Consider the following 24100-nt stretch of genomic DNA (forward strand, 5'->3'; position numbering starts at 1 on the left):
AACTCATCACATTCTGTGGAACCTGCTCTATTTTCCAAGTAGAAATGGGATGAGACCTGAATGGAGTTATGAGAATAAAATGTAAATAATGAAAAAATTCCCATCTGCAACAATGCACAGTGCTATATTCATACTCAAAAAATCTAATAGAAAACAAACGTACACTTTTTGATTGGATTGCATACACTGGTTGATGAAACATTGCTGACATTGTAACAACATCAAAATGGACAGATGCTGCAAAGCATTTAACAATGCAATGACATCATAACATAAATAGTATATAATGCATTTTCCACTGATTTTGATTCTGTACTCTTACGGCTCATCCATACTTAGGCCAAAGATTGTGCACAGTATTGTCCCCTCAATAAAAGGGGAGGTTCCCTGAAGTCCATATCAGTCATATCAGTCTCCCACATAGAGATCAGTAGCGGCACACACATGTTCCCACAGTACACATGCCTGATCGTTGTGACATGGTCCCTTTCTAACAGGCCAGCTGGCTTACTCTGCCTCCCCCCCCCCCCCCCCCCCTCACTGGGCATCAGTAACCATAGCCCAAGGTTACCATGGCCAGTAACACCATGATAAGCTCCATGCAGCATCACTGAGGGCCCCAATCTGACCTGGAAGTATTGGCTCATTCTGGTGATTTCTGCTGTACACCTGAGGAAGGGCTTCACCTCTGTTCAGCAGATCACTAGCCTGAAACAAGACAGCACTGAGAGGAGAGGACTTACCTGTTGGCAGGTGCTCCTTTCTCTAGGCTCCATGCTGAGTTCATCATTCAAGACTTGAGCCACACCCAATCTACTGCAAAGCAAAAAAAAAACAAAAACAGCAACTTTCCATTTCACATTTACCTATCCACACTAACATCAGTGTACACTATGCATCATATCCACACTAGCACCAGTGTACACTATGCATCATATCCACACTAACAACAGTGTACAATAATCAGCATATCCACACTAACCTTTTCAAACTCTACCTTGGTCTACCTCCAGATTTCCCCCACCCCTCCTTTCTGATATCCCTATCCTTGTCTAACCCCCACCAAAAAACAAAACCTATGCACTTGTAAGTCGCTTTAGATTAAAGGCGTCTGCCAAATGACAAAAATGTAAAAAAATGCATCATATCCACACTAGCACCAGTGTACACTATGCATCATATCCACACTAGCACCAGTGTACACTATGCATCATATCCACACTAGCACCAGTGTACACTATGCATCATATCCACACTAGCACCAGTGTACACTATGCATCATATCCACACTAGCACCAGTGTACACTATGCATCATACCCACACTAGCACCAGTGTACACTATGCATCATATCCACACTAGCACCAGTGTACACTATGCATCATATCCACACTAACATCAGTGTACAATAATCAGCATATCCACACTAGCACCAGTGTACACTATGCATCATATCCACACTAACATCAGTGTACACTATGCATCATACCCACACTAGCACCAGTGTACACTATGCATCATATTCACACTAACATCACTGTACACTATGCATCATATCCACACTAACATCATTGTACATTATGCATCATATCCACACTAACATCAGTGTACAATAATCAGCATATCTACACTAGCACCAGGGTATGATAATCAGCATATCTACACTAGCATCAGTGGAGAATAAGTGCAATTGTAAACATTGCATAGTTTCTGTTTTAACAAAAGAAATAAGATTGACAAATTGGCAGGTGATTAACATACTCCTGCATTTCCATCCCTCTCTGCAGCTCCATGGGGCCTTGTTGTCCTGTGAGTTCTGTGGTTTCAGGAAGCGAGGCCATAGACAGGTCCTCCTCTGAGGCCGCTGGGGGTGGTCTGTGTGAGGTCACACGTCTGGGACTGCTGCCTATATCATCCTGAAGCACTGAGAAACCTACACGCACACACAGAAACACACACGCATATGCAATCATGTTTTTCTGAATATTGGTGAAAATAGGTATTTTTTAAAGGGTCAGTGATCTGCTAGAAGTGTAATGATATCTATAAGGTTAAAAAATATGAGTTTGAAGCAGTTGTGATACCTTCACTCTGGTCTGGTGATGTGATCTTTTCCATGGCTCCACAGGCCCATGGCTCCACCATTTTCATTTCCATCAGATGCACAATGTCCACACGATTTATTGCTGTGAGTGCCTTAACCAGACTTTTTTCTGTTTAGAAGTGTTGAATAGATTACAATTCACATAATTTATTTGTGATATGGTCAAACAGCTACTATTTTACTTTTGTATTAGGAATGTAAGTATACAGTATATGTATGTTAGTGAGAAAGATGTTTTGAAGACAGCAGTGAAGTGGGAGCTGATAAACTGCGTAAATTAGCAATTTGGTTATCAGCTGTGTAAATGGACAGCTGTACAAAATGCATGAACATTTCATGTCTGTGTCCATTGTGTGCATGAACAGGACAGACCTGTGGAGTTTTCCTTCTCTTTCTCCACCCACAGTTTTAGTAGGGCATGGCTCTGGTCCTGCAGGGAGGTGGGATTCTCAGCGCGAATCTGTTGGATGCAGTCGCTGCTGAACTCAAGCTCCAGGGCCAATTCTACAGTCAAAATATACACAGAAACAAATATACATACTGTGACAATACTGCTTTGTGCAAATGTTCAGTGTTGATTCCAGTTTCACAACTATGGCCTGATTGGACATTTTTCCATCTGTGACAAACTTCAGATGGACAAACTACCATTAATTTACAGAATCTGATGACACACCACTCTTAAAACAGTACACTCGCTGAGCATTTTATCAGGTATTAATTAGACTGATGTAGGATCTTCTGCTGCTGTAGGCTATCCACTTTTATGCTTGATGCGTTTTGTGTTCAGAGATGCTCTTCTGCATACCACTGTTGTAATGTGTGGTTATTTGCGTTACTGTCACCTTCCTGTTAGCTTTGACCAGTCTGGCCCTTCTCCTTCGACCTCTCTCATTAACAACACATTTTTGCATGCAAAACAGTTGCTCACTGGATGTTTTTTTGTTCCCCACCATTCTCTGCAAACTCTAGAGACTGTTGTGCATGTTCTGCAGTTTCTGAGATACTAAAACCACCCTGTCTGGCACCAAGAATTATTTCATGGTGAAAGTGACTTTGATGACATTTCTTGCCCATTCTGACATTTGGTCTGAAAAACAACTGAACCTCTTGACCATGTCCGCATATATGTCCACATATATGCATATAGTTGCTGCTACATGATTGGCTGATTAAATATTTACATTAACAAGCTGGTGTACAGGTCTACCTAATAAAGTGCTCACCTATAGTGCAGTTCGTAAGTATTTGGACAGTTTGTGGTTAAATAAGAGACTTTCAGCTTTCCAATTTTAGGGGACCAAAAGTAATCAGAAAATTAGTTGCTCCAATGTGTTTTGGACATGTATGTTTCATCATTAGTTCATGCATACGAGGTAGCAAAAGAGTTGATTCCAGTCGTGTCATCTGCATTTGGAGACATAGTCAAAAAATAAGGTGTGTCATTATTAGGAAGCAAGAAAGTACTGGTGAGCTCAGCAATGGCAAACAACCTGATAGACCACGGAAGACCAGTGTAGTGGGTGACAAAAGAATCCTTTGAATGGTGAAGAAAAATCAGTTTTGAAACTGTTCAACTGATCAAGAATAACTCTTCAGGACGCATTCAGTTGGCATAGATGTGCCAAAGATGACTATCAGGATAATTCCATGCCAACATAACCTCAGAGAGTTCACCACAAGATGCAGACACCTAGCAAGCCTTGAGAATAGAATGGCCAGGTGAAAATCTGTGAAACACACATTAAAACTAATTTCCCTGATCACTCCCTACTCCCCAGCTAGACCACTCCGGTCTGCCAGCTCTGGTCGCCTTACGATTCCCTCTCTACGGGCACCTGGCGGTCGAGCTGCACGTTCACGCCTGTTTTCCGTTCTGGTTCCTCAGTGGTGGAATGACTTGCCTACCACTGTCAGGACAGCAGAATCCCTCCCCCTATTTCGACGCAGACTCAAAACACACCTCTTCAAACTCTACCTTAGTCCCCCCTCCTGATTTACCCCGCCCCCCCTTCTGATACCCCTATCCCTGTCTAACCCCCCCCCCCCCCCCCCCAAAAAAAAAAATAAAAAATAAAAAAATAAAAAAATTGCACTTATGATGACGACTATATGTTTAGAACAGCAGTCCAGGTGTATTTTTCTAGTTCTGGATGTGATGCTTTGACTTGTGGTAGAACCTATGCACTTGTAAGTCGCTTTGGATTAAAAGCGTCTGCCAAATGACTAAAATGTAAAATGTAAAAAAATGTAAAAAACATGTTCTGGAACAAAGTATTATGGACAGATAAGATGAAGATCAATCTGAGTGATGGAAAGAGGACCCCCCCCCCCCCCCCCGGTATGTATTGTCATGCTAGCTCTTTTATGCGTAGACTAGCAATGAAACGTGAAACATCTGTCCAAGAAACATTTAAGGCAATTGTCCAATTACTTCTGGTCCCTTACAATTGGAGGGACTATGTATAAAAAGTTCTGTAATTTCTTACACTGGGCTGTAGTTCACCCAATATGAATGTAAAAACCTTCATATTAAAGCTGAAGGTTGGAACTTTAACCACATATTTATTTCAACTGTCTATTTGCTGGAGCAGTATTAAATGCATACAGACTGAACTATAAATATTCTTTAGAGGCTATAATCAAGCAATATGAATTTTAATTACATTTATTGTGAATGGTATTCATCATTTTTGTAAAGGATTTTTCTCATGGCACACCTGACCTCATCTGACAGCCATAGCACACAGGTTGGGAAATGCTTAGCCTATAATTAATATATGAAGCAATCTGGATTTCCCGATGCCTGACTCACCTGTCCAACTGAAGCCAAGGTGATCACCGACAATGGACAGCCTTTGCTCCTTCCTTTCAATTATCTCCTCTGGGTCTACTGCAAACAGCATCACGCCAAACATCATCACACAAATATAGGATCCTACTAGAACAGCATTGTGTTAGAGCAGTTTAACAATCAGCTGAAATTAATTTTCATACTATAATGCTGATTGTTCAGTGCATGCAAACAGGAAGAATTATCATCTCAGATGACCTGCTTAACCCTACTTGGGGCTGATCTAACATACAATTTGATCCATCCCATTCTTAAAAAAAGATTTTTAGCACCAAATAGCTCCAAGGGCATCAATCTTGAGATTCTCAGGAACACAACAGGAAAAGAGACAAGACAGTACAGGAACAGATAACACAAAACAAGACAACACTGCAGCTGTCACAAACACCATGGCTGGAAGAGGAACAGAAATTTGTAACAGCACAGAGAGACAGAGATAGAGAAGGAAGTTGACTGGATATGATGTACTACCTTCACGTTGGGTTTTGGTGGCTTCATCTGGGATCTGCTGCATTGGAGTCTCCATAGAGTGGTCATCCCACTCGGAGCTTGTTCCAAAGATGGCTTCAGGAACACAGGACTGCGGCTCCTTGCCAAGAGTTCCACTCTTTGCACCATCAAAAACATTCAAGGTGCTGCTGTTGCTATCAACAACTGGAGTGACCTGCACACTGTCCACTGACATCGCTCCTTCAACAGTCTTCACAACATATGTTTCAAAGACCTGTTCTTCTTTGTTTTCTTTTATTGTGCCAGAACAGGGAATGGTCTGTCCAGACTGGTCCTTAATGGACAACTTGGAGTGGACTGTTGCCTTTGTAGATGACTCTTCTTTCTTCAAGTGATTTCGACCATCTCCCTCACAGAAACTTCTGGTTTTAAGTGGCCTTTTGGATATAGCAGTTCCTTTGGAACATGTGTCTGCCTCAGATTTACTCCTCTTTCCTTGTTTGGTAGGTGACTGGCTTCCTTGGACCTTGGGTGACTCTGCCCGTTTTATTATTGGGTCAGAATCGGACTTGGTCCACTTTTCTTGCTTTATAGGTAACTTTCCTCTTTGGACTTTAATAGAATCTATTTGTTTAACCTTTGTATCAGAACCAGGCTGGAACCTTAACACAGATGAATCAGTCTCTGATTTGCTTCTCTTTTCCTGTTTATTGGGTAACTTTCCTTTTTGGACTTTGAGAGATTCTGCCCGCTTAACCCCTTGATCAGAACCAGGCTGGGATTTCAGCAAGGCAGTATCAGTCTCAGATTTAGTCCTCTTTTCTTGCTTTGTGGGTAACTTTCCCTTTTGGGCCTTTGGGAATTCTCCATATTTCACTGGTGAGCCAGTAATTGTTTGGTGTTTAACTGAAGATGCATCAGGTTTGAGCGAAGAAGTGTCAGCCTCAGATTTGCTCCTCTTTCCCGGTTTAGCAGATAATGAGCCAGTCTGGACCTTGAGAGATGTTACACGCCTCACTGAGCCGTGACCAGCCTGGGATTTGACTGAAGTTCTGGAAGGTATTTTAGAGGTGGTTTTGATATCCTTTCCAGTTTGGGGGGTGACAGATGCAGGTGATGAAATCATGTCAGCTTGAGACACAATTGAGGAAGCCAACTCTGATGGGATTTTTGATTCCCCACCACAAAAGTCTGCGGCAGATTCAGAAGGTGTGGGAGGCAAGTCTTCCTCAGGTATTGGAGCTGATTCCCGAGCAGCTATAGGAGGTAACACTTCAGCACATATAGGGGCAGATTCCCTTGCATGTGTGAGAGTCAATTCTTCTTCAAGTATAGAGGCAGATTTCTCAGCAGGTGTGAGTGGAGATTTCCCAAAAGGTGATGGTAGTTCAAGAACAGAGATTTGATCCTCTGGTGAGGAGTCTGAGGACTGTTCTGGATAAATGGATCTAGTGACCACTGAAAAAGCTGTGTTCACAACTGTTACAGTGGAATCTGGAGAACCCACATTTGTCTCTGTGGAGCTGCAGTCAGAAGCACCAACATGCTCTGTTGTAATCAAAATTTCTGAATTTGCTGCACTCATCAGCAGATCTGATGTGATCCATGTCTGTTGAGGGGATATAACGGCATCTGCTTCAGGAGCCTCACAGCCCACCGGATCCTCTCCCTCTGTGTGGCATTTGGCAATCTGAAAAAAGGCAATGCCTTGACCATCATCTTCAAAGCTTCTCTTCGTCATGTCTATCGCGCCACTTCTGGTCATCTCAAAAAGTTTCCCCTCCTGGAATAAGAAGGGGTTTTGATCTCCTGTTGTTGCTTCTTCCATCAGGGTTCTATTAGGACTCATTCCCTGAGACTGTCTATCAACTTCAAAGGCATCATCATCATCCTGCACATTGCTCCAGGGAACCAGACATGGCAATGAATCTGAATTTGCAGCATTTGTTATAGATGGTATTTTAAAAGGTCTCTCATCATCTTTGTGGTCTTCCAGACTGACAGAAAGGGGCATGTCTGATCTGTGCTGTGTTTGTTCCAAAGCAGTGAAAGAAACACTTGGGTCTTCAAAGGAATCTTTATCCTGGCCCATTGTCTTAGAATGTATTCTGTGATTTTCAGTGACTTTATGCACCACACTCTCTGCTTGGCTATCTGTGGCAGTACATGAATCCCAGTCCTTTTCTTCCTTATTAGCTAATTCACTTTTTCTGATCTCCTTTAGGGACTCTTCTTGCTCTCCCCTGTTTTCAGTAATGTTAGCCTCTTCTTTAAGCTCTGTGTCATTTTCTGAGGAGCTCCTGCTTTTTGCGCTTGTATCCTCTCCAGCCTCAAGAGCAACAAAAGAATCAGTTTCGGATGTTTTTACATCATTTCTGTTTTCCCATTTGCTTTTGGCATCTTGTTCCATTTCATCAAAGGTTTTAATTTTTGCAGCCATTTTGAACATCTCCTCCTCTGGTGTAAATTGCCTTTGAGGGTCATTGCTTTCTACATCATCTTCTTCCTCCTCAGCATCCTCAGGAATTACAGCCGATTTCCTGAACCCTGGCTGGGCTTGTAGGTCTGGTGTTTTTGGAGTGACTTCATAACTCACTTCCTCAGAACTTGGGGTATCAGGTGAAAGAGGAGTCTTGCCTGAACTCTCAATTTGGGAGGTCTGTTCATAACTATCGTCATCAAGAGCGCTGCCTTCAGGGTCTCTCAGCAGTCTAGTGCCCACAGGGTCCATAGTACTGTCTGTTTTTGTAGGTAATAACCGACCAGCAGGCATGGTATTTTCAGCCATTGCTGGAAAGTTTGGTTTTGTTTTCTGGTCAACAGGGCTGTTCTCCAATGAGTCACGGCATGGGGATTCCTTAATTGGGCTTGGCTCAATAGAGTCTGGGGATCTGTGAGAGGAGTCTTCTACTATGGGACTGCCCTCCAGAGAGTCCCTGTGACTAATTAGCATAGGGATTTCAGCAGAAGGGCTTAGGGTCTGTGTGTCCGGCTGTCCTAAAGGCAGATCTAAGGTTGTGGGATCATGACAGGTGCCTTGTTCTGACAATGTAGCAGTGGAATCTGCTACATCTGGTACCAAAAGCTTGCTGCCATTGTGAGTAGCTTCTGAATTTTTCAAAAAGGTGGTCTGAGGGGTTTGGGGACCCAAGCCAAAGCTCAGTGGGTCTGAGGTGACCTCGTGTCTGGCTGCTCTAGCTGAGGAAATGTCACCCTGAGTGTCAGGAGCTTCATTAACAGTTGTTGCGACAGAGTTTTCACCCTCACCATCTCCCTCTTTTCTGAATAGCTGGTACTCAGTGTTGACCTCCAGTTCAGCTCTGATGAGGGCACTGAAGTCCTCTGAGCACCTCCGATCTGGACTGATCTGTGAATCCTCTAAATGTCCAGCATCCAGCAAAGAATCCTCAGTCTGCGAATTAAGGGCAGTCATGCATTGAATGGTATCAATTGGCTCAGTCGTATGTGCCTTGCTCAAAAGCTCTGTTTCTGTGGTGGTGGTAATGGCTTTGTGTTCAAAAAGCCCAGACTTGCATTTTGAAGGGTCCTGTCCAGTTTGGAAAGCTGTCATTAGCTCTCGCACAGACATAGTCTCTTCCAGCCTCTCAGTCTGAGATTTGGGGGATCTGGGGGATTTAGGAACAACTTTCTGCTCTGTGATGTAAGAGGAGCAGCTTTTCACACTCACCTGGGCAGGCTTCTGCTTCCATCCTTTCTCCTCCTCCTCCTCAACTTTCTGTTGAAGTGCTTTCACTTTGTCCTTTATGGAACCAATGGGGGTCTCTTCCACCCCTGGAGAGGGGGTAAAAGGGCTCTTTACTGCAGGTGAACTTTGATTGGTTTCTCCCTGAAGAGACTCCTCTGAGCTGAACCTGTGGAAATCTGGATCAGAGCCAGGTGTGTGAGACTCATCTATGCCTCTCCTCTCTTTCAGCTTCCTCCGGGCTGGCTTTTTGATTCCACCACTGCTGTCCTTGCTTTCTTGTTTCCCCCTGCTGAGAATGACCTCTTCAAACCTCTCCTGAACCACATCCTCTGGGATCTGGCTGTGTGCCTCAGGAAGCTGTCTGAGGTACTGATGGAGGTCTTCGCTAAGGTGCGTGGCCATACCTGTCATGTCCTTGTTCATTTTTGGTTTGGGGGTCCCCCTGTTTATTGTCACTTCTTGCAGTAGAGGTTCCTGGACCTCAAACAGTGCTGTTCTTTTGGCTTCTCCAATTTCTGCATCACTGAGGAAGACCCATCCTTCCTCCTCATGCCCTGACACATCGCCTGACCCCACGCTCATACATGAACCTCCCCTCAGGATCTCATCAACTTTTTCCAGATCTTCTTTGACTTTTCCCATGATCTGCAGAGGTTCCCCTGGCTCATCCAGGGCCTGGCTCTGGTGCCTGGCCTCTCCAACAGTGCAACATGGCACCTCACTGGGCTCTGAGGCCAGGATGACTGTCATTTTGATCAGGTCCTGTTTCAGCTCTGACACGTCAGACAGCAGGTCCGGTCCAGCTAGGGCAGTTAGCTGGGGAAGGGGCTGCATACTCTCATCTTCCAGTTGGGAAACATTCATTCACAAAAAGGGTAAATCAAGATGATAATGGAAAAAGAGATTGGGAGAATGTGATCAGGATAAGAACAGCATAATTATTTAATTTAAAAGGTAATGAGGAAAAAATGTGGATTACAAAAAGGTGGGTGGGCTGGGAGGACACTAGGGGTCTTTGCTTTGGATGGCAAAACGTCAGCAAAAACAAAATAAATACAATGACAGGTGGGAATGACTTCAGCAGGAAATAACTTGCTTTTGCACTCAGTTTGGTTGTCTTCTGCACACAGGACAAATACCAAAGCAAGAAGCAAAAGAATGAAAAACACACCACAAAGTAACACAAATAGCAACATGGTCATACATAAAAACAGACACGGTATCTCAAGATTGTAAAATAAAACAAGTTTCTCTAGGCTGAATAAATCAGTGCCAGTAAACTGTCAGTTTGGTATTATAATTTCAAAACAAATTACAAAAACGTTAACGGCAAAATATCTTTTCAAGCTCCTGACAACATGAAGGGAAAAGAAAGCGCAGTAGGCTGTAGCCAGCAGATCCCCAAGCAACATAAAGACAATAATTGCAAAGAAAATAACAGCTGTCAATCAAATGAGTGAATGAATGCATTCCAGAGAACAATGTTCAGTGTAAAACAAGTTATTTCCATGCAAAAACAAAGTATGTGTCCTGGCATGTAGCTTCACACAAGGAATGGATCAGAGTGGGCATTCATGCAAAGACATTCAAATGCATTCAAAATGGAATCTGTACATTTTTATACAGATTAAAAGTTTTAGAAATAAAAATGCATTACAACGTAAACAATTTCTAATCCAAAAACTAATCCAGAATGAGTTTTATTCGGATTGAGTAAATATTTAAATTTATGCTGCAGAGTGCAGTGATGTAACTTATGTATTGTGGTATGTCTGAGGCGAGGGCTGGAGGGGTCTGTGTGTCTTGAGACGAGGGCTGGAGGGGCCTGTGTGTCTGAGACGAGGGCTGGAGGGGCCTGTGTGTCTGAGACGAGGGCTGGAGGGGTCTGTGTGTCTGAGACGAGGGCTGGAGGGGTCTGTGTGTCTGAGACGAGGGCTGGAGGAGTCTGTGTGTCTGAGACGAGGGCTGGAGGAGTCTGTGTGTCTGAGACGAGGGCTGGAGGGGCCTGTGTGTCTGAGACGAGGGCTGGAGGAGTCTGTGTGTCTGAGACGAGGGCTGGAGGGGCCTGTGTGTCTGAGACGAGGGCTGGAGGGGCCTGTGTGTCTGAGACGAGGGCTGGAGGGGTCTGTGTGTCTGAGACGAGGGCTGGAGGAGTCTGTGTGTCTGAGACGAGGGCTGGAGGAGTCTGTGTGTCTGAGACGAGGGCTGGAGGGGCCTGTGTGTCTGAGACGAGGGCTGGAGGGGCCTGTGTGTCTGAGACGAGGGCTGGAGGGGTCTGTGTGTCTGAGACGAGGGCTGGAGGAGTCTGTGTGTCTGAGACGAGGGCTGGAGGGGTCTGTGTGTCTGAGACGAGGGCTGCACGAGGGTGAATGACTGGGACATGCAAGGTCGGTGGTTCTAATCCTGGTGTAGCCACAATAAGATCTGCACAGCCGTTGGGCCCTTGAGCAAGGCCCTTAACCCTGCATTGCTCCAGGGAAGGATTGTCTCCTGCTTAGTCTAATCAACTGTACGTTGCTCTGGATAAGAGCGTCTGCCAAATGCCAATAATGTAATGTAATGGAGGAGTCTGTGTGTCTGAGACTAGGGCTGGAGGAGTCTGTGTGTCTGAGACGAGGGCTGGAGGAGTTTGTGTGTCTGAGACTAGGGCTGAAGGGTTCTATGAGTGTCTGCCACATCTACAACCACTAAATTAGAGCCACAGAGTCTCAAAGTGGAGGGGGGGGGCGGTAATTAATTTTGATGAACACACAGCTATACAAGGTTTTCAGGCACAGTAGAACAGTCTGGGATAGATTTTAATGGATCATGCTTGTCATTATGTTGTCCATATTTGCTAACTAACACACATGCAAGGCTAATCGTGGAAATGTAAACAAATGTGTTAAATGAAAATACATTTGAAATCCCAGTGGAAATATGGTACATATGGACCATAGAAAATTCCACTCTGTAATAAAATCACATCTTACATTTTTCATGTATCCTGTCAATCTGCAAGAAAATAAATAAAATAATGCTACATGTTAAACATTCCATCAAATCTTCAAGATATACTGATAACAAGACATGAGTAAAGCTGTACCCATGTAAACATGATTCTGGCCAGAGCCACTGTTGGATCATTTCATGTTATTTTAATTTTGCATAATGCCTGATTTCTTAAATCATTTGTATGTATCTGTACATTAACCACATATTAATAGTTTAATTACAAATCTAAAAATATGAAGAGAAGAACCAATTCGAGAAAAAAAATATGTCCCAAACATTATATCTTAGCAGTATTATGTTTCCTATTAAGAACATAGATGCAGAGATCGAACAGAAAAGCCAGACTCAGAATACCTGTTGATCTGCTTCCTGATCTGAATCACAATCCTTCTCAGGTGCAGTAGCAGGAATAGAGGGCCAGCCGTGGGGAATTACCATGGTAACAGAGAGCAGGCCAAAGAAAAAAGAGCAAAACTGAAGTTATTTCCTGTGAAAGAATGGACTGGATTTAATCTACATTTGTCCATCCTTAACTTGGACAAAACAAAAACAAACACAAACACAAACACAAAACAAACACAATTGTTACATTATGCTTTTTCTTTGCGGTGACGGGATCACCACCTTATCATGGTGGGGCGGTTTGTGCGTCTCCATGACCCCTAGAACTATGTCGGCAGGAGTCTTGTACTCCTGTCAGGGACACCCATGCCAAACAGGTCGAAGGGTAGGGACCAGACAAAGTGTGATCCCAATGGCCGTCCAGGCTGGGGGTTGGGCTGAGGGCTGATAACCCACTCCCGGAAAAACACATTATTACAGAAACCAGAAGCAGAGCAAATTCACCAAATCTACGGGACGCTGTAGCCGGTCCTCACAACAGGAGAGACACCATGACGCGCAAGGGCCAAAGCCGACAGGATGCCTTTGGGCCGACTAGGTCACTAGTGCCCCCGAAAAACACCATGCAGATCGGAAACTGGAATGTACGAACACTGTACCGAAGTGGCAACATTACGCTGGCAGCGAGAGAAATGACCAGCAGAGGCATCGACATCATGGGTATCAGTGAAACACACTGGACAGGGCAAGGAAAAGAGGAACTTGCAGAAGGAGAAACCGTCATTTACTCGAGAAGAGATGACGACTACCACAGAGAAGGTGTGGGTATACTGATGTCAAAAATGGCGGCGAGAGCCCTGATGGATTGGACTCCAGTCAGCGAAAGGATCATTCAAACCAGGTGCCATTTCCAACACATCAAGTTGATGATTTTGCACATCTACGCACCCACAGATAATGCAGAGGAGCAAGTAAAGAACGAGTTCTACATGAGACTGCAAGATATACTAGACAGTAGGAACACACACAGCATGCTGATTGTCTCTGGAGACATGAATGCTAAAGTAGGAGATGAAAATGAAGATTATGACAGGGTGATGGGTAGGCACGGGCTTGGAAAGCGTAATGACAACGGAGAAAGGCTGTGCGAAATGTGCGACTTGAACGAGCTAGTCCTAACAGGAACACTATTCCCACATCAGGATATACACAAGGCAATGTGGGTATCTCTTGATGGGAAGACTAGGAATCAGATAGACCATGTGCTAATTAATAAACAATTCAGGAATTCAGTGAAAGATACAAGAGTATGCAGGTCTGCAGACATTGGAAATGACCACTATCTTGTATGCACAACGGTCAAGCAAAGACTGAAGAAGCAGCCAAAGGAAAATAAAAGCACTAGAGTCAAGTATGATACAGCAAAGCTCAACAATGAAGACATCTTAAAGACTTTTACCATCAGCCTGAGAAACAGGTACCAGGTGCTGGAAGAAGAAGGGCCAAGAGTAGAAGAAGATGAAGAAGTAGAGCGAGACTTCCAGGTAATGGAGAAGGCGTACATAAAAGTAGCAGAGGCTGTCCTGGGTAGACAACGGAAGAAGAAGAAGCCATGGACAATGCAGGGTTAAGGGCCTTGCTCAAGGGCCCAACGGCTGTGCGGATCTTATTGTGGCTACACCAGGATTAGAACCACTGACCTTGCATGTCCCAGTCATTTACCTTAACCACTACGCTACAAGCCGCCCCTAGTCAGCGCACTTATCCCTGATTATGGGTATGCACTTTGTTGTACGTCGCTCTGGATAAGAGCGTCTGCCAAATGCCATTAATGTAATGTAATGTAATGTAGAGAAGAACCAGAAAACCCAATAACTGACAATGGGGAATGCAAATTCAATCACATGATTGAAGAGATTGCAGTCAATGAACCAACACTAGGTGCACTCAAAGAAGTGATAAAAAGACTACAGAATGGGAATTGAATTGATTCCATCACAGCTGAGTTACAAAAAGCAGACATAGAGTTTTCAGCAATGAAGGTACATCAACTGTTGGAGAAAATATGGAAACATGAGATCCCAAAGAAGAGGGGGCTTATCATCAAACTGCAAAGAAAGGAAATCTCAAAGAATGTAAGAACTTGAGATGCATAACCCTACTCTCTGTAGTGGGAAAGATACTTGGCAGGATTATTATTAATCGGATAAGCAGCGGAGTCAACTTCAGGTTGAGGAAGGAACAAGCAGGTTACAGGAAGGGCAGGGCAACAACAGAGCAAGTTATACCTTGAACTTTGTAGATTTCTAAAAGGTTTTCGACTCAAGCCAGTGGCTGATCATGAAGAAGTACAGAATCCCAGAGAAGATTGTAAGAATGGTAAGCGTGTTCTATGAAGACTTCCAGTGTGCAGTAGAAGACCAATGAGAAACATGTGAGTGGTTTGACCTGGACTTGGCAGATGATGTAACGCCACTCTCCTCTACCAAACAAATTCAAATTCAGGATAAAACGATACGAATGGATAAAGAATCCAGATGGGTGGGACTCAAGATTAACACAGGAAAGACAAAAACGATGAGGATTAATACAAGAAATCAGGAAAGGATTAAGATCAATGGACAAGACATTGAAGACGTAGACGAGTTCACTTACTTGGGAGCCACAGTTTGTAAAGAGGGAGGTGGTATGAAGGACCTGAAGAACAGACTCTCAAAAGCAAGAGGTGCATTCATCAGACTAAAAAGAGCTGGAGCTCCAATAGCATTTCAAGAAGAACAAAGCTGAGATTGTATAAAATGCTGGTGGTGCCAGTCTTGCTGTATGGATGTGAAACATGGAAAATGAACAAGGGAGATAACAAGGCAGTTGAAGTGTTCCATAACGGGTGCCTACGAAGAATCCTCAGAATTCAATGGCAAGATCACGTAAGTACTGAAGACCTACAAGAAAGAGCTGACATGAAACCGTTGAGTTTGGAAGTGAAGTGGCATAGATGGAAGATGATCATACGCATACTAAGGCAGGATGCAACAATGACTGCAACATAGCAATGACTTGGGTGCCAGAAGGAAAAAGAAGAAAAGGAAGACCAAAGACTACCTGGAGGTGTACAGTTGAGAAAGAAAGAAAAGAGGCGGGGTGGAAATCATGGACTGAAGTGCGGACTATAGCAGCTGACCAAGAAAAGTGGAAGCGCTCTGTGAAGGCCTGGATAGGAGGATGCTTTTTCTTCACAACCCCAAAGGTAATTTTAGTGATTGCTGAAATCTACTAGGATCATTTATTCTTGCTTTTAGTTGTTCATTAAAGTTCATATCAAATGTTGATACCAGCCTATATCTCAATTATGGAAATGACTAAACTGCTGATGTTCAGGTGAGCTTAGCTTAGAGTCTGCAGGCAGCGTGATGTTCAGGTGAGCTTACCTTGGAGTCTGCAGGCAGCATGATGTTCAGGTGAGCTTACCTTAGAGTATGTAGGCAGTGTGATGTTCAGGTTGCAGATCGCCTTGTGGGTGGCGCTTCTGTAAGCTCTGGGCTCCTTTGTGAAGGACAAACGGCCACAGGACTCCTGTGCAGTGTCTCGAACCTGCAGGCAGAAGAGTGCATACGTGGCTCAGACTCACAGTAAAAACATTCAGCCTGTACTTCATGAACAGCCTTATCAGTGACTAAGTTGAAGAAGTGACTTGAATGAACATGCCATGAGTACATGAGTGAATGTACTGACTTTAACGAACAGGGCCAGCCGGTTCTCCTTAAAGGCGAAGAAGCTGAAGAGGTGCTGCTGACCACTCTTGGTCAGAGGGACCAGGTTCCCAAAGCAGTCTGCATATATGGGCTTCCCCTCCAGTACCTGGAGAGCAGGATAGAAGGTGATGGAGGGAAATGAGGCCAATGGAGGGAGAAAGGAAAGGAGAGTGTGTTCTATATGAACTTATCTTTAAGAAAATTTCACACTCTTAAAAATTGTTACCACTCCGGGACTGGTAAGCTCGTATGTGGGCTCACCTTCGACATCACTGTGCCACTCACCTCCACATCACGACTGCGAGCCACTTCAGTGAAGTTCTCCTGCTGTTCCAGGGTTTTGTCCATCTTGTCGTCGGTCATGCAGAAACACCGGAGCCGGGCTTCAATGGAGTCCAGGGTTTTTGCAAATATGACAAATTTGGCCATGTATGGGACACAGATAACCTCCCGGTACACCTGAGAGGAGATTGCCACCGACTCCTGCACCTGCAAGCAGTCCACCAGCCAAAACCTGCAGGGACACCAAGCCATCAACCACCTCATCACCCAACCATAATACCACCTCAACAGCCAACCAAACATCCAGAAGACTCCTCCAGTCAGTTAACCACACCTAACTATTGATCTATCAGCATCAATCGAAAAATATATATCAAGAATCCATCCAATCAATCAGTCAATCTGGTGGTTAGGTTACCTTGCAGATACATTTGTGGTGAAGGACACACAGTCATCGGTGAAGGTGAGAGGTGTAGTGCCTGTTATGTCCTCCCATTGGGCAGGAGTAGTGCCACCTGAAAAGAAACAAGGTGTGTGTTGTGGTGGTGCTTTTACAGCTGAAAGACTAATGGAAAATATGCAGAGGTATGCTGGAATGTGGCAGTAACTAGTGTGGCAGGTAGGGGGAGTCACCCACCGGTGATACTGCACAGCAGACGCAGGGTGGGCATGTCGCCCCCATACCCTCTGGGCATGGCTTCAGTAGCTGAGGTCTTGGGAACTGGCAGCGTCATGGTGATAGGCTTGTGGAACTTCCTCCTCCTGGGCTCCAGGGTGATGATGGGACCGAATGTGGCCTTGTTACCCAGAATCCTCTTCACCAGCTCCACTTCAATGGGCTGAGCCTGAGGAGAGATGATGGAGACACAGTTACGGAGTTATTGGCCACACACACATACAGACTTTATTCTATAATGAACCTGCATGCTTGCAGGTTTAGTCAGTTAGCGGTACCTGTAGACCCCGTGGATGCATTTAGTCAGTCAACGGTACCTGTAGACCCATGCAGGCTCTTTTGGTCAGTTAGCGGTACCTGTAGACCAGGGGTCTCCAACCCTGGTCCTGGAGAGCTACTGGGTCTGCTGGTTTTTGTTTTCACCTTAAAATCAGCACCTGTTGAGACCCAGGTAACCAGGTGAGGTGAGTTAATTAATTAAATTAGAGCAGTTGATTATAGTTAATTGCAGGGTAAGAACGAAAACCAGCAAACCCAGTAGCTCTCCAGGACCAGGGTTGGAGACCACTGCTGTAGACCCTGTGGATGCGTTTGGTCAGTTAATGGAACCTGTAGCCCCCGTGGATGCATTTCGTCAGGTAGCGGTACCTGTAGACCCATGCGGGCTCTTTTGGTCAGGTAGCGGTACCTGTAGACCCACGTGGATGTGTTTAGTCGGGTAGCAGTACCTGTAGACCCACGTGGATGTGTTTAGTCAGGTAGCAGTACTAGTAGACCCCGTGGATGCATTTGGTCAGTTAGTGGTACCTGTAGACCCACGCGGATGCGTTTGGTCAGTGCTCCCTCAGGGAATTGCGCCCGGACCTGGGGCACCACGCTGCTGCTCAGATCCCCACCCTCCGGACCAATCAGCCGGCTGTCCTGCCGCACACGTGACACCACCGCAAAGTACTGTGGGAAATCCCGTGTGATGATGCGGCATATCCGCTTCTTCTCCAGCTCCTCTGGGGTGTCCAGCTCTGCACATGAACGAGCCATATGGAAACACAGTAAACACGGAGAGCTCTGCACATGAACGAGCCATATGGAAACACAGTAAACACGTCCATCTCTGCACATGAACGAGCCATATGGAAACACAGTAAACACTTCCAGCTCTGCACATGAACGAGCCATATGGAAACACAGTAAACACTTCCAGCTCTGCACATGAACAAGCCATATGACGAGCCATATGGAAACACAGTAAACACTTCCATCTCTGCACATGAACGAGCCATATGGAAACACAGTAAACACTTCCAGCTCTGCACATGAACGAGCCATATGGAAACAGAGTAAACACTTCCAGCTCTGCACATTAACAAGCCATATGGAAACACAGTAAACACGTTGCAGTGCAATATTAACATGGGTTAGCCTCAGGAAACCCAGTGCTGAGTATCCTGTACTGCAGTGCCATCCATAATGTTTGTGTCACGTTTCATGCTTGTCACGTCATGTTTCATGTTTAGTTATTGTCTTAGTTATTTTATTGTCATGTCACGTATTATGTTAGTCTAGTCTCGCCACGTTTTTATGTTTTATTTCCTGTTACGTTTCATGTTTAGTTGTTACAATTTAATTGTTAGTCTTGTCATGTCACGTTATGTAGTTTATGCATGTTACAGCTCGCAAACGTATGTCACGATTTATGTTGTTTCATCTTATGTTGTTCCGTTCATTACTTTTTTATGTCTTTCTCTCTCTCCCTTTCCGTCACTGTCTGCATGCCTCTACACCAGCATATAAAGCTCAGTTCCATGTCATGTCTTTGCAAAATTGTTTGCTCCTGTTCGTCAGTGCAATTTTGAGTGTTTTTGTCAAGCCATTGTCTACCTGTTATGATCCAAGCCTGTTTATAAAGCCCCATAAAGACCCATAATTTATTTATTTGCCTCTGTACTCCACAATTTCTGATTTGCAATAAGAACATTACAAGGTTAAATAGTCATTTTTTCACCAAGTAGAAATTAGAGCAGTCTGTATACATAGTCCCCCCATTTCAGGGCACCATAATGTTTGGGACACTGTAATGTTATGTACATGAAAGTAGTCATGTTTAGTGACTTCCTGATGTCTGTGACCTACCAACATCATAATTGCCTGGATAACTGCCTATTTTCAGGTCGTCCTACAGGCAATGGATCTGGGGGGTGGGACCAGATTTGAGTATGGAACACATGCGTTGGCTAAAAGGCTTTACATTATCACTGTCTGGTATTCAATGTTCCCAGACATTCACATGTCACCCCCCTGCTCAGCAACCTCCACTGGTTGCCTGTTATGGCTCGCATGAAATTGCATACCAGGCAGTTAAGGGATCAGCCCCTGTATATATTCAATCCCTTATCAAGACCTATACAAGACCTAATCCCTTATCAAGACCCCTCCGTTCTGCCACTTCGTGCCGTCTGGCGCCTCCCCCTCGCTACACCAGCACTTCACGCTCACGACTGCTGTCTGTCCTGGTCCCACAGTGGTGGAATGACCTCCCGGTGGATGTCAGAACAGCAGAGTCTCTGACCTCCTTCAAGCGCAGACTGAAGACTCATCTCTTCAGCCTACACCTTTCCCTCCCTAACTCACCACCATGATTAGCCTTATACTGTAATGGCACTTATGTATGATTGTATAGATATTGTTACTTGTATAGATATTGTTGTTTTTTTATTGGCTGTTGTATTGTTGTACTCAGGGTATTCTAGCTGCCAACTGTTGCATGCTAGTTTGGAAGTTGATTGTACACTTCTGATTATCTGTATGTTTACACTAGGACTCGGAACTGCACTGTCCTCTCAGGTCCTCTTTGCACTTGTACTTGTATTTGATTTGCACTTCGTTGTACATCGCTCTGGATAAGAGCGTCTGCTAAATGCCATGTAATGTAATGTAATATCAAGGGTTCAAGGTATCAAATGAGCCTCAAACCAGATATGCAGTAGATACTACAATAATTGTTTCTCCTGACAATTATTTTTGTTGAACTCAAGAGAAAAAATATTCAGGAGAAACTATTATTTTGGTACATACTACATATCTGGCAGCGACAGGGGTCTGAGGCTCATTTAAAGTAATTTAGCCAACAAATGTGTTCCATACTGTAAAAATAATTCATACATATTTCCTATATGTGGTGAAACCGATGCAGGATTAGACAGAATGCATTTTTAAACATTGAGCTGCGTGTTGTGTGCATGGTGTGTTTTGTGTGTTGTGCGTGTAGTGTGTTTCATGTGTGTGTTGTGTGTATGGTGTGTTTTGTGTGTTGTGCGTGTGGTGTGTTTCATGTGTGTGTTGTGTGTGTGGTGTGTTTTGTGTGTTGTGTGTATGGTGTGTTTTGTTTGTTGTGTGTATGGTGTGTTTTGTGTGTTGTGTGTATGGTGTGTTTTGTTTGTTGTGTGTATGGTGTGTTTTGTGTGTTGTGTGTATGGTGTGTTTTGTGTGTTGTGTGTATGGTGTGTTTTGTGTGTGTGTGGTGTGTTTCACGCTGTGTGAGCGGACCCTCGTCCATGCCGTTGAGGATCTGGTTGAGGTCCTCCTCGGTGTGTTCACAGACGTGCTGTCTCCAGCTCTCGCCCGCCTCGCTGCGCAGAATCACCAGCTCCCGCTCCTCTCCCCGCAGCGCCGCAAAGTGCGGGATCTCCACCACCACGGGCCTGACACATACACACACACACATACACACCGTTACTACCACGGGCCTGACACATACACACACACACACACACCATTACTACCACGGGCCTGACACATACACACACACACACACACACACACACACACACACACACACACACACACCGTTACTACCATGGGCCTGACACACACACACACCGTCACCAAAACGGGCCTGACACACACACACACACACACATACACACACACACACACACCATTACTACCACGGGCCTGACACACACACACACACACACACACACACACACACACACACCGTTAGTACCATAGGCCTGACACATACACACACACACCGTCACCAAAACGGGCCTGACACACACACACACACACACACACACACACACACACACACCATTACTACCATGGGCGTGACACGCACACACACACACACACACACACACACACACCGTCACTACCATGGGCCTGACACACACACACACACATACACACACACACACACACACACACACACACACACACACACACACACACACCGTCACTACCATGGGCCTGACACACACACACACACACACATACCGTCACCACCACAGGCCTGACACATACACACACACACCGTCACCAAAACGGGCCTGACACACACACACACACTTGCAGGCCTGGTGGGGGGGGACTGTGGGTATTTTCTGTGGAGGATGGGATATGATTGGAGGGGTGGAGGGCTGGAGGGGAAGAGAGGAGGGGAAGAAGGGAAGAGGGCAGGGCTGAAAGGGAAGAGGGGTTAGGGTTAGGGTTAGGGGGTTGTTGCAGCTTTCCTACCCCAGGAATCGAGTCCCTGGTGGCCCCAGCTGAAGGATGCGGCTCACCAAACTCTCCCCCTCATTTAGTGGGGGGGGGGCAGTGGGCAGGTGTAGTTTACTGTCCATTGCAGCATTAGGGAAGAAACAGCAGCAATGACACAGACCCCCAACACACATGTGCTAAAGAGAGACCCCCAACAGACACGTGCTAAAGAGAGACCCCCAACAGACATGCTAAAGAGACCCCCAACACAAACATACTAAAGAGAGACCCCCAACACACACATGCTAAAGAGAGACCCCCAACACAAACATGCTAAAGAAAGACCCCCAACAGACACCCCGTGAGGATCTCTAACACACATCAGTATAGGGGTTTGGAGCTTGATGTATTGTTGAGGACAGTGAGAGAACAGTTGTGAATGTTCTCCAACTGTCCAGGAAATTCTAGTAACTGCAGGTATCAAAGGGACAACAGTATTAATGTCCCACAGTGATAGGTACTGGTGGTTCTGTGATGTGGGTTAACATACCATACCATAACATAATGGCAAAAACAGGCCATTCAGCCCAACCACAAAAGAGTACCTACTGCTTAGTAGTTAGTTATGCCGTTTGTAAATAAAAGAACATTCATTCAAATATCTTCAAATACATACATTACATGTAGAGAGTGTCCCCATTATGTCCCTGATCTTGTGGCATGTGGCTACGTATCTGGCTACTTGTGGGGCTGTTGGACCTTCTCCTAATATTATTGACAATTATTCATGGTCTCTCATATTTTGGAAGTTGGGGATAATTATGCTCATATTTTTAAAGAATTCTTCTCTTTCTTGAGTGTAATGTGGATTACTGTATAAAAGAAAATTCATCTCTGTCCCAACCTGTACACTGATCGCACAGCCTGTCCTCCCTGGCTAGCCAGGTTTGCCTGTGTCGGCCAGGCTGTGGTCACTGACTCGGTACTTGGTCGGGACCTCCCTCTGTTTCGCATTTTTAATAATAGATTAAGATAGATATGACAGACTAGATATTCTGCCAATTCATATTTTCTGTTTCAGGCCCGATAGCATTCCAGTTTGTTTTGTGTTTTAGTAGTTTTATCTCAATGGTCCAAATACGTGCTTTTGAGGTATTTGATCATTTGGTTCACTCCTGAAGCTGGCTGATGGTGGTGTTGTCCTGAAGCTGATTGATGGTGGTGTTGTCCTGAAGCTGACTAATGGAGGTGTTGTCCTGAAGCGGACTGATGGTGGTGTTGTCCTGAAGCTGACTGATGGAGGTGTTGTCCTGAAGCTGACTGATGGAGGTGTTGTCCTGAAGCTGACTGATGGAGGTGTTGCGCTGTTCAGAGAGTTTTAGGACTAGTTGGCTGAGGGGACTCCTTTCTATATTCTGCTCTTGGTATAGGAAAGGCTTTATTGTGGAGTGAGTTGGGATTGCTTTGTTTTAAGTGAGCCCACAATTTGAATGCCCATTCTTATATATTGATAAAAAATGGATAAAAGCCTAATTCTGCCCTGCATGTTTTTCCCATTTGATGTAATCCTGGATGGTAATGGGACCCCACACTTCAATACCATAAAGAGTGTTTGGCTAAAGTACACTTATCTTAATCCAAATTGTAATGGGTGGGTTTAAATTGTGCAGCCTCCTCTTTATGGTGTAAAACACAGTGCAGACCCAGGTAAGTGTAATAGTGGCTAAACTAAAGTGGAATTTATTTGCCTAGCCTTCTTTTGGAATATCATGGTCTTATCCATGTTCACTGTCAGAGACATCTCTCTCTCTCTCTCTCTCTCTCTCTCTCTCTCTCTCTCTCTCTCTCTCTCTCTCTCTCTCTCTCTCAGGATAATAATTAACATGATAATAATTATATATATACATTCTTACATTTTTTAAATATTCTCTCAGTGTTTGAATATAGTTTTAGCGAATTTCAATATTTTCTGGCTGATGGTGTTTTGGTTGGACAAGTGTCTTAATTTATTTTGCAATCCTCATCAAACCACTTTTCTTTTTGAGGTCTCTGGTCAGATTTGCGACTTTTGTTTTTGAGACCTGCTTTATTGGCTGATTTATAATATATTTTGTTAATTTGGGTTACAGCCATATTTATGCCAGATTGGTTTGGTTGAAATGTTTTTCAGAGAAAGATATTAATAAGATGAGCAGTCTCAGGTGAACTGATTGCCGTTTAAAATGTTTTATGTCACTGTCATGAGCCCATTTTAATGTTTTATTCAGTCAAAATGTACTGCTGGGCTCAATTTCTTTTGTTATCTTTTGTCCATTCCTTTTTAAGTATACATTTATCTGACAGTGATCAGAAAGTGGTGACTGGTCTGACAGTGAATGCACTAATGAAGGAGGGGTCCATGTCAGTGATTGCATAATTGACTACACTAGCTCCAAGAGCTGAACAACAAGTGAACCTCCCTA

At 44.5% G+C, this 24100-nt stretch overlaps 1 protein-coding gene across 2 annotated transcripts in view; it reads right to left on the reverse strand.

Moving 5' to 3' along the window:
• The window catches only part of LOC133130669 (ankyrin-2-like), a 106684-nt gene that overhangs the window by 14396 nt on the left and 68188 nt on the right, over window positions 1-24100 (reverse strand). Inside the window, exons 1-16 of one of the 2 annotated variants that reach the window (XM_061245411.1) lie at window positions 21675-21869; window positions 20703-20857; window positions 17967-18178; window positions 17121-17328; window positions 16902-16998; window positions 16487-16715; window positions 16182-16307; window positions 15918-16040; window positions 12462-12494; window positions 12086-12107; window positions 5429-9955; window positions 4919-4996; window positions 2476-2607; window positions 2084-2212; window positions 1761-1932; window positions 744-816 (exon numbers count right to left, since the gene is read on the reverse strand). In XM_061245411.1, the coding sequence (XP_061101395.1) occupies window positions 744-816; window positions 1761-1932; window positions 2084-2212; window positions 2476-2607; window positions 4919-4996; window positions 5429-9955; window positions 12086-12107; window positions 12462-12494; window positions 15918-16040; window positions 16182-16307; window positions 16487-16715; window positions 16902-16998; window positions 17121-17328; window positions 17967-18178; window positions 20703-20857; window positions 21675-21832 (6474 nt within the window). In that variant the 5' untranslated portion in view covers window positions 21833-21869. Of the gene's footprint in view, window positions 1-743; window positions 817-1760; window positions 1933-2083; window positions 2213-2475; window positions 2608-4918; window positions 4997-5428; window positions 9956-12085; window positions 12108-12461; window positions 12495-15917; window positions 16041-16181; window positions 16308-16486; window positions 16716-16901; window positions 16999-17120; window positions 17329-17966; window positions 18179-20702; window positions 20858-21674; window positions 21870-24100 lie in introns of those variants that run through there. The other variant, XM_061245412.1, reaches the window with a different exon arrangement.

This window comes from Conger conger, chromosome 6 (assembly GCF_963514075.1).
Source record: "Conger conger chromosome 6, fConCon1.1, whole genome shotgun sequence".
NCBI classification, from domain to species: Eukaryota; Metazoa; Chordata; class Actinopteri; order Anguilliformes; family Congridae; genus Conger; species Conger conger.